Source organism: Mustelus asterias, chromosome 3 (assembly GCF_964213995.1).
Source record: "Mustelus asterias chromosome 3, sMusAst1.hap1.1, whole genome shotgun sequence".
In the NCBI taxonomy this organism is placed as follows: Eukaryota; Metazoa; Chordata; class Chondrichthyes; order Carcharhiniformes; family Triakidae; genus Mustelus; species Mustelus asterias.
This window is the reverse complement of record NC_135803.1, coordinates 71610791-71627419: the sequence shown is the minus strand read 5'-3', so window position 1 is coordinate 71627419 and position 16629 is coordinate 71610791. Positions and strand designations below refer to the sequence as shown.

At 41.2% G+C, this 16629-nt stretch overlaps 1 protein-coding gene across 1 annotated transcript in view; it reads right to left on the bottom strand.

Moving 5' to 3' along the window:
• Nucleotides 1-15505, bottom strand: part of LOC144491397 (serotransferrin-1-like) — a 55369-nt gene extending 39864 nt beyond the window's left edge. Inside the window, exons 1-4 of the mRNA XM_078209174.1 lie at nt 15353-15505; nt 9062-9219; nt 3115-3217; nt 385-567 (exon numbers count right to left, since the gene is read on the bottom strand). Of these exons, the coding sequence (XP_078065300.1) occupies nt 385-567; nt 3115-3217; nt 9062-9219; nt 15353-15392 (484 nt within the window). The 5' untranslated portion in view covers nt 15393-15505. The remainder of the gene's footprint in view (nt 1-384; nt 568-3114; nt 3218-9061; nt 9220-15352) is intronic.
• Nucleotides 15506-16629: the final 1124 nt, after the last annotated feature.

The following is a 16629-nucleotide window of genomic DNA, read 5'->3' as shown; positions in this document are numbered from 1 at the left end:
AGTTCCATATTAGGTGAAAAGGGGGAGGGTGTGGGCATTTCCATCAGAAGGCCCCTTCTGAGAGGGGGGAACCCTCCCTTTAAAGCCCAGGGGAATATGCCCCATCCCCTGATTTTCAGAGTGAATCCTGCTGGGGCATTCTGCAGTGCTCAGAGTGTCAGAGATTCATTCTGAAAATCCCGCTAAAAAAAACAGCAGGTGTTACTCCCATTTTCTCATGAATTGGGGACTTAGAATTTTTTGGGAGAATCTCAGCCCTGCCTGTCTGGTATTTGTTATTGATTTCCAGCTAACCTTTAAGGAACATTTTTGTTACCTTCACTGATCCAGTTTAAGAACAACATTTAAAAATTCCTGACAAAAGAAAGCAAAACGGTACATTACATTTTTCAATAGGGTCCTCTCTATTCCATTCATCTGAATTGCGTTGTACAAGGGTTCCAATCGGGATATTCCAACCAGCAGATTTACCCAGACCAGTGTGGCAGGATTTCTTGCCCTTCAATGTATTGATTGTAATACTGCTGCTTTTCTTTACCACTGCAACAGCATAGTAGCAAGACTCCCCTGTAATGCACAATTCATGGTCGATTATTAGACTCCACAGAAATCCAAATCAATTGCTTTAATCTTAATGATGCTTTGATGATGGAATAAGGTCAGTTCCTGGTGGAATTCTTCAGAAAGGCTCTGAAACAATAATGTTTTTTGTGATAATACTGTGCCTTTAATAAATGTATTTATATCATGTTTCTTGTGAGGGATATGTTTAAAATTCAGCTGTTTCACATGGTGCCAATTGATCTGCAAACCAGGCAACGCCTTGCTGAGAATGCAGGAGAATAATTGGTTTTAGCTAGGGATGTGTTTGTTTTAATTTGAGTTAATGCATTTTTGTTTATTTTGTTTTTTCCCCTGAAGTTCTAGAGTTGGGTTTTGATTAGGTTATTGACAGAGACAGAGTCATGTGAATGGGTGGAGGTAAGTTTACAGGGAAAACACACTTTTATTTTAAAACAGTCAGTTTCTGCCTGGTCCTGAAAGAAGCAAGAGGTTTCTTTCTCTCTCTCTCCCTGGAAGCTGCTGTTTGGGGCTATCAGAAGACAAGTGCTTGTACTTGTTAAGATATTTCTCTGTGTTTCTCTCTCCAGAGATGTTCAAAGGCACTAGGAATGTTAACGGTTACAAGCCTGAGGGTTTGCTTTTGAAGAGGGTTTTAAGTCTATAAGAGAAATATTGCTGGAATTGGAACTAATAGAGATAGATTAGCAGTTAAGAACTGTATTTTGTCATGTTTAAGAATTTCAATTGGTTAAAGTTAAGCTAATTCATTCATTATAGTTGAACTGTATTGTTAAATAAAATTTGTTTTGATAAAAGCTTCGTAGTGCATCAATAGAATCACATCTGGAGTGAAACACCTTATCCTCAACTAATGCCAAAATAAAAAAACTGTTGGGGTCTAGTCAGGCTTCATAACATACTTTGGGGTTTCTGTTCTGGTATCCTGCCATTTTCAAGTTTTAAGTAATGGAAAGTAGAATAAGAAGATACACAAGTCATTGAGATCATTTTGGAGACATATTGAAATTGCTGTGGAGCAAGGTTTCTCATAGGCATTGAAATAATGGTGGCCTTGGGGCAATTGCAGGTTAATGTCATTGCCAAGAGTCAGCAGATATTTAGATGATTGTTGAAGGACAGCTATCACAGCTATTGAGATTGCTACAGAAAAGTGTCATCATTGTAATGGCTAAGGGCCAGGGCCTATCACAGGTTATTGGGATTGCTATAGACAGGGGTGCATCAGAGTTTACTTAGATGATTACAAGTAAAAACGTATTATAGGCTATTTGGATTGCTGTGTGCGTGCATGTATGTGTGTGTGTGAGTGTGGGGGGTGGTAGTGGGCTGTCATAGGTTACTAAGGCAGTAAGAGAGGACTTTCACACAGGAGCGGGACTAATCACAAGTTGTTGAGGTCATTGTAGGGCCGCACTTAGAGATCACTCTAAATAAAGTTTTATCATTTTCCAGTTGTTTGTTCAAAGTTGTTAAAAGGTTCTAATGCCCGACAGAGCTACAATTTTGAAAAGTTACTCTGAAAAGCAACCCAACTATTGACGGTTTTTATGAGAAAGTGATTGTGGTTAATGTTCTTTTTCAGATCCGATGAACATAGTGCACTTAGTGGGGTCAGTAATTTGTGAAGTGTATTCCGATGAACACATAATTTAGGCAGCATAAGTAACTAGTTTTTAGAAATGAATCTGGGTCACACCGTAAAGACTAGTCTAAATTCACACCTTCACACATGGACTTAAGATACTGACAACAGTCAAATTGACTGGCAGCTAATGGACTTGTAAATACTTTGCTCAGCCTCCTTCTTGATAATCCTGGCAACCTGTTCTTGCTGAGTGGCCCAGGTACACATATATTCCATGGGTACAGTACTCCACCCATTTTTTCAAGATTGCACCATGAGAGATTCTTAAAGAAATTGGGCTATTAATATCCAAACTACTCTTTCTGATGGACCATTTGAAACTCCTAGTTCTGACACAGTCAAAAACCCATGAGCTGCCTTCAGCCAGAAAGAAGTTCATGTTAGGGCACCAAACAGATCACATTCTAAATGGAGGAACTGGATCTGGATGGATCAGACATTTGAAAGATATACAAATCTTTGAGGGAACTTTGACCCAAACTCACCAATCCAGAATACTACAGGATTGTTAATAAATATAAAGACTGGGACCAGAAGCTATACACTTCATGTCAGAATCTGAATCTAGGTGAAATATTTCCACATAATCGATTCCACAAGTATGACGTCACCAAATGACGGGTACGTCATTAATTGGAGATACTACTTCCAAACAGAATATTTCTTACTGGTAAAGATGCAAAACATTTGTATCTAAATGTCACCATGTTTTGTGTAAACAGCCAGTGAGGATACCTTGAGCGTGGCCAGGGCAGTGTATAAAACAGATCACGGTAGCAGACTCACAGTGGAGATGAACATTGAGCAACTGGTCCATTACAAAATGGGTGACAGCACTCCCTTTTTTTGAACAGTTTTGATGACCGCGTTTCATGAGCAATTACCTGTGACATTTTCAGCTGCAATTGGTTTCAGGCGTGGTGCTGGCAAGAGACCTCCCTTGTATATATCTCCACCATCCAAAGTTGTAGCATCTGCAATTCCACTCTGAGGATGAGAAATATGTACTTTATTAATTAAAAGTCCCCTTCTTTTCAATTAATGCAATTACTGAAGAAATTACTTTGGGCTCTAATTTTATCCACTCTCTCCTGAAATCCTCAGTGAGATGTACTGATCTAAGTCCAGTGACGTAGGCAATATTTATACATCTTCCAAATTGACACATTTATCTGAGTTGTGCAAAGCAGTGCAAAATAAAAGGCAGTGTTCACAGTACAGAAGAAGTTCACTTTCAGAATTCACACTTTCAGCATGAACTGTTTTGCTTCAAGTGAACAGTTCACTTTACAGGAAGGTAAGTGCCACTGGAAAGCCCAGCATTTATTACCATCCCTAACTGCCCTTGTGAAGATGGTGATGAGCTGCCTTCTTGAACTGCTGCAATCCATATGGTGCACGTACTCCCACAGTGCCATTAGGTAGGGAATTTCAGAATTTGTCATCGTCAGATGCATTTGTGCCCAACTTTTTGACAGCTACAATGTCCATGTGCCTTCCAGTTGGGATCTTTGTCTCAATGCTTTTCTCTATTCGTTAGCGACTTCTATTTCTGCAATATGTACTTGGTTTCTTCTCATTCCTGTACCTTCTGAGCAATTTCACAAGCTGCTGCACTTTTTTAATTATTTTATCCAACCATAACCCATTCACCACTTCACTTCCTCTGTGCCATCAACCCTGGTCTTACTACCCTCATTATTCTGAAGTCTCCAGTAATCTTATACATGATTACATTGGTCTCTTGCTTCAATCCATGATAATTCACTTTCAAGTTTCCACAGACTTGTCCTTTTCACAAGTTATATAGATTGATTAGTACTTTAACCCCCTTCCTTTGGCTGCTTCTGTGTTTTCTTGCATCTTGCTCTGTTTGGTCATAACCCTATAATGAGCTTCTTGATCAACATATCTCTTCCCCATCTATTCAGCCTTTGTTTTTGTATGACAACGCACCATAGCATATCCAGCTTCATTGCTATTCTTGTTTCACTTTACTAGCCTCTTCATCTTTTAAATTTACTTGCGAGGTGATGCATTTTGGTCAATCAAACCAGGGCAGGACTTACTCAGTTAACAAAGAACAGTACAGCACAGGAAACAGGCCCTTCGGCCCTCCAAGCCTGCGCCGCTCATTGGTCGAACTAGACCATTCATTTGTATCCCTCCATTCCCAGACTGCCTATGTGACCATCCAGGTAAGTCTTAAACGATGCCAGCGTGTCTGCCTCCACCACCCTACTTGACAGCGCATTCCAGGTCCCCACCACTCTCTGTGTAAAAAATGTCCCTCTGATATCTGAGTTATACTTCGCCCCTCTCACCTTGAGCCCGTGACCCCTCGTGATCGTCACCTCCGACCTGGGAAAAAGCTTCCCACCGTTCAACCTATCCATACCCTTCATAATTTTGTACACCTCTATTAGATCTCCCCTCATTCTCCATCTTTCCAGGGAGAACAAGCCCAGTTTACCCAATCTCTCCTCATAGCTAAGACCCTCCATAGCAGGCAACATCCTGGTAAACCTTCTCTGCACTCTCTCTAAAGCCTCCATGTCCTTCTGGTAGTGCGGTGACCAGAACTGGACGCAGTACTCCAAATGTGGCCTAACCAGCGTTCTATACAGCTGCAACATCAGACTCCAGCTTTTATACTCTATACCCCATCCTATAAAGGCAAGCATACCATATGCCTTCTTCACCACCTTCTCCACCTGTGCTGCCACCTTCAAGGATTTGTGGACTTGTACACCTAGGTCCCTCTGTGTTTCTATACTCTTGACGGCTCTGCCATTTATTGTGTAACTCCCCCCTACATTAGTTCTTCCAAAATGCATCACTTCACACTTATCTGGATTAAATTCCATCTGCCATTTCTCCGCCCAATTTTCCAGCCTATCTATATCCTGCTGTATTGTCCGACAATGTTCATCGCTATCCGCAAGTCTAGCTATCTTCGTGTCATCCGCAAACTTGCTGATAACACCAGTTACACCTTCTTCCAAATCATTTATATATATATCACAAATAGCAGAGGTCCCAGTACAGAGCCCTGCGGAACACCACTAGTTACAGACCTCCAGCCAGAAAAACACCCTTCGACTGTTACCCTCTGTCTCCTGTGGCCAAGCCAGTTTTCTACCCATCTAGCCACCTCTCCTTGTATCCCATGAGCCTTAACCTTCTTAACCAACCTGCCATGAGGGACTTTGTCAAATGCCTTACTGAAATCCATATGGACGACATCCATGGCCCTTCCTTCGTCAACCGTTTTTGTCACTTCCTCAAAAAACTCCATCAAATTTGTAAGGCACGACCTCCCTCTTACAAAACCATGCTGTCTGTCACTAATGAGATTGTTCTGTTCTAAATGCGCATACGTCCTGTCTCTAAGAATCCTCTCCAACAAATTCCCTACCACGGACGTCAAGCTCACTGGCCTATAATTACCCGGGTTAACCCTGCTATCCTTCTTAAATAACGGTACCACATTTGCTATCCTCCAATCCTCAGGGACCTCACCTATGTCCAATGAAGAGACAAAGATTTCCGTCAGAGGCCCAGCAATTACATCTCTTATCTCCCTGAGCAGTCTAGGATAGATGCCATCAGGCCCTGGGGATTTGTCAGTTTTAATGTTACCTAAAAAACCTAACACTTCCTCCCTTGTAATGGAGATTCTCTCTAACGGGTCAACACCTCCCTCTGAGACACTCCCAGTCAACAAGTCCCTCTCCTTTGTGAATACCGATGCAAAGTATTCATTTAGGATCTCCCCTATTCCCTTGGGTTGTAAGCATAATTCCCCTCCTTTGTCTCTGAGAGGTCCGACTTTTTCCCTGACAACTCTTTTGTTCCTGACATATGAATAAAATGCCTTAGGATTCTCCTTAATCCTATCTGCCAAGATCATTTCGTGACCTCTTTTTGCCCTTCTAACTCCCCATTTGAGTTCTTTCCTACTCTCTCTGTATTTCTCCAGAGCTCCATCTGTTTTCAGTTGCCTGGACCTAACGTACGCCTCTCTTTTCTTTTTGATCAGATCCTCAATTTCGCTGGTTATCCACGGCTCTCAAATCCTACCTTTCCTATCCTTCCTTTTTACAGGCACATGCCTGTCCTGCAGCCTTATCAACTGTTCCTTAAAAGACTCCCACATGCCAGACGTGGACTTACCCCCGAACAGCCTCTCCCAATCAACGGCCACCAATTCCTGCCTAATCCGGCTATAGTTAGCCTTCCCCTAATTTAGCACCCTACCCTTAGGACAACACTCGTCCTTGTCCATTACTATCCTAAAGCTAACAGAGTTGTGGTCACTATTTGCCACATGTTTCCCTACCAAAATTTTGACGACCTGACCGGGTTCATTTCCCAGAACTAGGTCCAGTATAGCCCCCTCTCTAGTTGGGCTATCTACATACTGTTCCAAAGAACCTTCCAGTGTGCATTTTACAAATTCCTCCCCGTCCAGACTAACGGTAGGGCATTGGGGAAAGTTATAGAACAAAGAGACCTAGGGGTATAGGTTCATAGCTCCTTGAAAGTGGAATCACAGGTGGACAGAGTGGTGAAGAAGGCATTTGGCATGCTTGGTTTCATTGGTCAGAACATTGAATACAGGAGTTGGGGCGTCTTGTTGAAGCTGTACAAGGCATTGGTAAGGCCACACTTGGAATACTGTGTGCAATTCTGGTCACCCTATTATAGAAAGGATATTATTAAACTAGAAAGAGTGCAGAAAACATTTACTAGGATGCTATCATGACTTGATGGTTTGAGGTGTAAGGAGAGGCTGGATAGACTGGGACTTTTTTCTCTGGAGCGTAGGAAGCTTAAGGGTGACCTTATAGAGGTCTATAAAATAATGAGGGGCATAGATCAGCTAGATAGTCAATTTCTTTTCCCAAAGGTAGGGGAGTCTAAAACTAGAGGGCATAGGTTTAAGGTGAGAGGGGAGAGATACAAAAGTGTCTAGAGGGGCAATTTTTTCACACAGAGGGTGGTGAATGTCTGGAACAAGCTGCCAGAGGTAGTAGTAGAGGCGGGTACAATTTTATCTTTTAAAAAGCATTTAGATAGTTACATGGGCAAGATGGGTATCAAGGGATATGGGCCAAACGCGGGCAATTGGGACTAACTTAGGAGTTAGAAAAAAAGGGGCAGCATGGACAAGTTGGGCCGAAGGGCCTGTTTCCATGCTGTTAACCTCTATGACTCTACTTCTTTAAGCTGATATCCCATTCAAATTTTCAGATGTCTTTCTTTTAAGTTGCCTCACGCTGTTCTGAGAATTCTCTGAGGGCGAAGTGCTGCCCAATTTCTGATTCTATTTTTTCAAACTTCACATTCAAAACATTGACACCTGTTTTTAATTCTTTTCTGTTCTTCAGCAACTAGTGGATTTTTTATGATCTCAGAAATTCCCTTAAGAACACAGCCATTCATGTTGACCAAAATTATTTTCGAAAATTCATTCATGGAATGTGAGTGTCACTGGAAAAGTCAGCATTTATTACCATCCCTAACTGCCCTTGTGAAGATGGCGGTGAGTTGCCTTCTTGTAGTACAGTTACACCTACAGTGCTGTTAGGGAGGGAGTTTCAGAATTTGGCCCAGCGATAGTGACATCTCATTCCAAGTCGGGATAGGGTGTGACTTGGAGTGGAACAAGCATTTGATAGCGTTCCCATGCACTGGCTGTAATAATAATACCACATGGATCACCAAGCATGGACATAGACACTGAATTTATTAAAGACACACTCAGCCCAGTCAGCCCTCCTTACTAATGGTAGCGGCAGTAGGGACTTGTGTCAAAATTGGGAGAGCTAGCGCACAGACAAGTCAAGTAACAGCTTGATGTAGTTAAAATCCCTGAATCATAGCTTACAACCAAGATCACAGACAGCTCACCATCGCTGGATTTGTCCTGTAACATCAGCTGGACAGGCTCACCAGAGGAGGCAGCACAGTGATATACTGCAGGGGGAAACAGCACAGGAAGTCTTCAATATTGACTCTGGAACCTCTGAATTCTCTGGGCATCAGGGCATGCCTATGATTACCACCTACCACCCTCCCTCAGCTGATGAAGCAATACTCATTCAGTTTGAAGACCACTACATGAAGGAGGCATTGAGAGCAGAAAATTTACAAAATGACCTCTAGGGGTGGAAACACTTCAATGTCTATCACCAAGCTTGGCTCGGCAGCACCACGACAGAGTAAGCTGACCAAGTCCTGAAGAATATATTTGCCAGACTTGAACTGCAGCAGGTGGGGAGAGAACCAACAAGCGGGAAGAAGTGTACTTGACATCTTTCTTAACAAACTACCTGTCACAGATGCATTTGTCCATGACAATATTGGTAGGAGTGATCAGCACATGGCCCTTGTGGAGACTGACAACATCCACTCAGGTTGGTCCCTGGAATTAGAGGGTGGTTTTACAATGAGAGCCCAAGTAAATTAGGCCTTTCTCTGGAATGGAGAAACAATCTCCTTGAAACAGACAAATTATCCAAGGGCTTGATAGGGTAGTCACTGAGAGATTATTTTCCGCTGGTCAGGGAATATAAAACATGGGGCACAATCTCAACGTAAAGGGCAAATTATTTAGGGCTGAGATGAAGAGAAATTACTTCATTCAACAGGTTGTGAATGTTTGGAATTCTCTACCCCAGAGGGTTGTGTATTTTTTCCAGGATTTTTGCTGTTTCTATTTACTTACATCCTGCAGCTTAATTATTCAGATCAGCCTGACAATCCTGTAATAAAATAATTAGACTGCAAGCTCTATGTCCAAGTTTGAATAAAATCAAGGCTTACCTTAATAGCAGTCACACAGCTTTCATGATTTTCCTTCCTTATACAAGAGAATTCGGGGTAGTCATTTGCCATTTGTTTTTTCAACTCTTTGCATTTCTGTGTTTCTGGTGTAGAAACAGAACACCATCTGATAACTGGATTAGGAGCGATTGAAAGGGCTTGGGAAAGAGAAAATAAATGTCAGACAGCAATTATTCAGGGTGAAATAGCTATAAGATAAAGATATAAGAATTATACAGAGGAGAGATAGATACTGGACAGTGATTGTAAAGGGAAAGATAGAGAGATATCAGCAATTATACAGTACTTGAAGAAAACACAGCTGGAGTGTAGCAAGGAGAAAGCATAGTAATTATGTAGGGAAGAGAGGAAGAAGGGGGTTATATAGGAAAACACACTGATTACACAGTGGACACAGGAAGAACAATTACAGTGATAATACAAGGTAAAGCACAGTAACACACAAGAGAGAAGGAGAGTATATAAACAAAAGATGGAGATGTGGCAAGAAGAGACAGATGACAGGGAATAGCATTTATATATAACAGAGAACATTATTATATAGAGTGCATAATGATTAGATAGAGAAGAGAAATGACAGCAATATACATGTGAAGTTAGAGGCCAAATTCACAAGAAGAGAAGAACAAGACAGAGAGGGGTAGAAAAGTGATTTTACAGAGAGGAAATGCATTGTAATCATATGGGATCAGTTGAGTCCATGTTGTGATTCAGAGGCAGGAGTGCTACCAACTGAGCTACAGCTAACACTGCTATGTGTTTTCCTTTTTAATGATTATATGACAGTAAGAGAAATGAAGGACAGTATGTACACTGGAAAGAAAACAGTATTTATGAGACGGAAAAGTAGTAGTTATGATGGAGGGAGAGCACAGTGGAAACCAGCAGTGAGTAAAAGGAAAGATTAAGAGGCAATGGCAATTAGACAAGATAGAAAAGAAAAGAGGACAATGTTCAGATGGAAGACAGAGATTATACTAGAGAGAGAAAGACAACAGATGATTCCACAGAAGAGAGATGATTATCTAAAGCAGAGGACCATAATTATATATAAAATGAGAGAGCAGGGTGTTAGCAATTCTGGAAAGGGTAAAAATAGATAAGTTCCCTGGGCCGGATGGGATTTATCCTAGGATTCTCTGGGAGGCTAGAGAGGAGATTGCAGAGCCTTTGGCTTTGATCTTTGGGTCATCATTGTCAACTGGAACAGTGCCAGAAGACTGGAGGATAGCAAATGTTGTCCCCTTGTTCAAAAAGGGGAATAGGGACAACCCTGGTAATTATAGACCGGTGAGCCTTACTTCTGTTGTGGGCAAAGTATTGGAAAGGATTATAAGAGATAGGATTTATAATCACCTGGAAAGGAATAATTTGATTAGGGATAGTCAGCACGGTTTTGTGAAGGGTAGGTCGTGCCTCACAAACCTTATTGAGTTCTTTGAGAAGGTGACCAAAGAGGTGGATGAGGGTAAAGCGGTTGATGTGGTGTATATGGATTTCAGCAAAGCGTTTGATAAGGTTCCCCATGGTAAGCTTTTGCAGAAAATACGGACACATGGGATTGAGAGTGATTTAGTGGTTTGGATCAGGAATTGGCTAGCTGGAAGAAAACAGAGGGTGGTGGTTGATGGGAAATATTCATCCTGGAGTTCAGTTACTAGTGGTGTACCGCAAGGATCTGTTTTAGGGCCACTGCTGTTTGTCATTTTTATTAATGACCTGGATGAGGGCGTGGAAGGATGGGTTAGTAAATTTGCGGATGACACTAAAGTCGGTGGAGTTGTAGACAGTGCGGAGGGAAGTGGCAGGTTACAGAGGGACATAGATAAGCTGCAGAGCTGGGCTGAGAGGTGGCAAATGGAGTTTAATGCGGAAAAGTGTGCGGTGATTCACTTTGGAAGGAGTAACAGGAATACAGAGTACTGGGCTAATGGTAAGATATTTGGTAGTGTGGATGAACAGAGGGATCTGGGTGTCCATGTGCATAGATCCCTGAAAGTTGGCACCCAGGTTGTTAGGGTTGTTAAGAAGGCGTACGGTGTGTTAGCTTTTATTGGTAGAGGGATTGAGTTTCGGAGCCAGGAGGTCATGTTGAAACTGTACAAAACTCTGGAGCGGCCGCACTTGGAGTATTGCGTACAGTTCTGGTCGCCGCATTATAGGAAGGTTGTGGAAGTGTTGGAAAGGGTGCAGAGGAGATTTACCAGGATGTTGCCTGGTATGGTGGGAAAATCGTATGAGGAAAGGCTGAGGGGCTTGAGGTTGTTTTCGTTAGAGAGAAGGTTAAGAGGTGGCTTAATAGAGGCATACAAGATGATCAGAGGATTAGAAAGGGTGGATAGTGAGAGCCTTTTTCCTCGGATGGTGATGGCTAACACGAGGGGACATAGCTTTAAATTGAGGGGTGATAGATATAGGACAGATGTTAGAGGTAGGTTCTTTACTCAGGGAGTAGTAAGGGCGTGGAATGCCCTGCCTGCAGCAGTAGTGGACTCGTCAACATTAAGAGCATTCAAATGGTTATTGGATAAACATATGGATGATATTGGAATAGTGTTGATTAGAGGGGCTTTAGATTGGTTTCACTGGTCGGCGCAACATCGAGGGCCGAAGGGCCTGTACTGCGCTGTAATGTTCTATGTTCTATGTTCTATGGTGATATTCAGAGGAAATAGTGTGATTTTACAGGAGAGAGAACAGCACTTATGCAATCATCACTAAGCTTTACGTGTAAATGATAAACAGTCAGTAACAATTGTACAAAGAGCTGAATCTTGCACAACAGAGGCTGTAATTTCATGTATCTTTAAATGAGAACAGTTTAAAATGGGGATTAATGCACCAGCAAAAACACACACACGCAACACATCTCTTGCCCAAAATCTTAAATCCCTGTCCCTTAATCCTTGTACTGTTGGTTAATGGAAATAGCTATTCCTTGTCTACTTCATCGAACCTGTCAAAATCTTGTACACCTCTATCAAATCTCACAGCAAACATTAAACTCCTTTGCTCCAAGGAGAATAACTGAAACATCTCCAACCTAACTTTCTACCTCAAATCCCCCATCCCTAGAATGATTCTGGTAAATCTCCTCTACACCTACTCAAGGTCTCTCACATCCTCTAAAATGTAGTGACGAGAAGTGGATGCAATTCCCTATTAGTGGCCTATCCATTTTTTTAATACAGGATCAGTATAACTTTCCTAATCTTGAACTCAATACATCTATTTATGAAGCCGGAGGGCCCATATGCTTTAAAGTTTTCAGATAGCACATTAGGCTATATTCTCTCAAGTGTGTTAAGCTGCAGAATTTATTTATCCATATTTTTATAAAACTCCACTCCGAAAGAAAAGATGAATTTTTACATATCAAACCACTTAATCACCAATTAATTATTTTTGAGAAGTCAAATTGTTGTAATGTAAGGAGATAACTTGATCAATCATTTCACAAACAGCAATGAGGTAAGTTTTAAAAGTGATGTTGTTTTCCAGGACATCAGAAGTATTCTCCTGCTCTTCTATAAATAGTGGATGGTATCTTTTACATTTATCTGAGACCAGGCCGGAATTTTCATCGATTCCAAAATGAAGAACTTGAACAACGTAACACTCTCAGTACAGCATAACTTAGAGGCTCAAATCTCTGGAGGTTATGAATCCACCCTTCTACATTTAACCACAACAACACATCCTTCTATTCCATTCCCACCTCTGTACTTACCTAGCTTCCCCTTAATGTCACCTCAAACACTCCCTGTGGTAGCAAGATCCACATTCGGGCCACTTCCTAGATGAAGAAGTTGTTCCTGAATTCTGTATTCACTGCTGACTATTTATGGCCCTAGTTCTGGTCTTCTCCACTAGTGGAAACATTTCTCCAGTGCCTCTGAATCCTTTTATAACATGGAAACTATATCATATGGTTTATACTTATGATTTATAATTATGGTTTACATTTATAATATATTCACAAGTGAGGTCTAACCAAGGTTCTAGGTTTAAAGTTACTTCTCTGCTTTTCAATTTCACCACTCTAGAAATGAGGTCTAGTGCTTTTTTTTTTGTTCTGGCCTTATTAACTTGTGTTACTACTTCTAACATTGCCATTGCTTCAATGTGTGTTTATAGAATCATAGAATCCGACAGTGCGAAAGGAGGCCATTCAGCCCATTGAGACTGCACAATCCCACCCAGGCCCTATCCCCATAACCCCGTGCATTTACCCTAGCTAATCCCCCTGAGACTAAGGGGCATTTTAACATGGCCAATCCACCTATCCCGCACATCTTTGAACTGTGGGAGGAAACCGGAGCATCCGGAGAAACACACACACTCACGAGGAGAATGTGCAAACTCCACACAGACAGTGACCCAAGCTAGGAATCAAACCCGGGTACCTGGCCTTGTGAGGCAGCAGTGCTAACCACTGTGCCACAATGCCACTATATAGTGTTATGCCTCAGTTTTCGAGAATAGCTGAACGTTGTAGATGGCACGGAGAGTGGTGAAAAAAGGTAATTGAAAGGTAAGGATCATCCTTAGTTATCTCTCACCCAATGATCTGTCAGCCCAATTGTCCCTTGCCATGTAATTACTTCTTTCATATGAAAATTGAACAAAGAGCAAGCTATTCAGCCCTTCAAGTTCTTGCGTATCAGTTCTGAAACAATCAGCTCCATTGAGGATTCTACAAAGCTCATTAAATTGCTTGAGGGAAGTGATCAGCTGCAGGTCAAATCTCCAAGAAGTTGAAGATTTATTGAGTTTTGTTTTCCTGCTCCTTGTGGATAATCTGTGAAGCATTTCCAGACTTGCAATGTTAACTCTGTTTCTCTGATGAGTTTTACCAGCACTTTATTTTTATCTATCTTTAACTCTATGGGTTGGAATTTCAAACCGGCATGTGCATTGGGTTTTCCTTATTGAATTTGCCCCATTTTTGTTTTCTTGAATTCCAGAGAAATGAGGACTGTCAGGTTTCTCTGATGGGAAATCAATCTACATCACCACTACAACCAGAGAGCAATGAGGTGAAAACTCCATCTTGTGAGTCTTAGGCCTGTGTATCTGCACAAGGGAGCCTGCAATTATACGGCCATTTAATGGGTGGAAAGCCACAAGCTATTGAGTGAGGAAGTGGAAAGCCTATGTTTTGTCTTTAACTCTGGTCTGAGCCTATTACTTGGGGTGCTTGGCTTCCACATGAGTTTACTCATGGCCCCAGCAGTCTTTCTGGCTTCAGTGCAGTTTAAAAGAACTCTGCCAAAATGAGGACCATGTTCAGCATAGAAATCCTGACAGTTGCCATACTGCCTACTGCAAACTAACTTATAGAAATTAGAAATTACGGATGTCCACTTTAGACCGCACTTTTAGTATTTGCACAGGCATGGCACACAAAACAATCTGGTCTTTACTACGATCAGAGAATACTGGACACCTGGCCTTGCAAATAACCACTGGACCCAGCATAAGGTGAAAAGTTGCAAGACATATGTCAGAGCACACACTTTTGTAATTGGCATTCAACATACTTTCCAACCAGTTCATGGCACAGGGGATAGTGAAGAAGGAGAAGCGAAGAGGTAGAACTCGGCAAGGTGTGCCTCCAGTAAGTTCAACATCTATGTCAACGGCTTGGAAAAGCCTGAACATTTCTGTATTTCTGACCTGTCTGTAATTCTGTATTTCTCTCAGTCTGTACCTGTACATCTCAGTAATTGCATTACTCCCTATAAATATCCTATAGGTTAATCAACACCATCTTACTAATGTGAGAAAATACTGACACAAAACAAACAAGCATTTCTGATCTTGTCACTCTAACAACACTTTCATTGACTTCTCTGGTTGGTTTACATTCTAACATTCTATTTGCATCATACAGAATTTCAGTCTCCATCGACAAAGTCTATTCCCTAATCGTATTTCCTGGGGCATACGGTGAAGAGAGTTAAAAACTAGAGAATAAAGTCTATTTAATTCCTTTTCTGATGCTGACTTTAAAAATCAATGAATTAATTGTCAAACCTTAAATTTTAATCTCCCAGTTGCTTTTCCTTGATGATACATCAAAAAAACTCCTAGTGAGTTTATTATGGATTTTTCTTCTACACTATGAAACCTGCACCATATTGAGTCTCCATTATTGGAGCAAATTTTGTTTTTCTTATGTACAGAACTAGAGGTTTAAGGTAGATATAGTTGAATGATAGATGACTTCAGGCACATTCACTCAAAACAGATAAGTTTAATACTCACAAATAAGTCCCAAGAGTAAAACAGCATGTAGCAAATGCATCTTGCCAAACGGTGGAATGAAGAACAGAGAAGTAGTGGGACTTCTGTCACAAACCAGCTGAGCAGCAGGCTTGTGAGAGGACTTCTGTGCCCGTTCTCTCCTTTATAATGTCCAGAAATGACGACGTTAGCAGAAAGATAGGTAAGACTGACGTTGGCCTGTTTGGGTTCTATTTCACAAGAGGGCTTACTAAAACACAGCCCACTTCAGATATATTCAAATAAACCTTTGTTTACACAAATAGGATTGCAGAGAGAGGACTCAGAAGGTCTTTGCTCACTTCTGCTTGAAATCAGACAAGTCAGAATGTGAATAAAAATAATGTTGGGCATTTAAAGAAATTATGATCCATCATTTGGTTTTCTGTATTTCATCCTTCTCTGTTTTTTTTTCTTTTAGCTGAACTCTTTTATTGGCCTTTGAAGTTTTTTTTGCTTAATTTATTCAGCTATTCTTTCCCTAATTTCCCTATGTCTTCAATCTGTTCAAGGTTCATTCAATCAAGGGTTTAGAAATTATTTATCTATTTTGTGGTCTGATTTTTCTTTCATTTTCCACACCTTTCCCTCCTTCATCTCCTCTTGCTTCCACCTGTTTCTCATTTTGTGCTCATCTTTTTTGTCCAACCTCCCTTACCAATAATGGAGGATAATGCAAAAGGAAGGTACAGTTCTGCAGGTGGGTACTTACGGATGAGGTTGGTCCGACAGTGTTGTCATATGATCACAGAGCTTTCCAGGAAGCACAATTCTGCTCTTCCTTACACCTCTACATTCATACACTTCAAACCTGAAAAACATTTCGGAAGTGTGAAACCCTGAGTGGCTTTTTCCCTTTTACTAGATTAGGGGTGTCGGGGTCAAAATGAACCTGAGCACCAACACAGCTAACAGGTTTTCGAATGGCTCAACACTCTACTCAATGCATTTGACCATGGAATTTACAGCAAAGTAGACTATTCCCTCCAATACTCTTTGCTTTCCTACTTTTTCTATTGACAAAAACTCATTCACATTACAAGTCAATGTAGAGTTTGAGACTTAAGTTACTTCAATGGGTGTTTTAAGAAATTGACTAAAGGACAGTAAACAGTTGATGTTAATCAAGTTGGAGTAGTGGGTAGGGAATGCTGAATGAAATACCTGAATGATCAGTGTTGACACACCAGATGGTCACATTCACAGGTATCAAATGCAGAGGGTGGGGGGCGGGGGGGTTAATGGTCAAAGAATTTAAT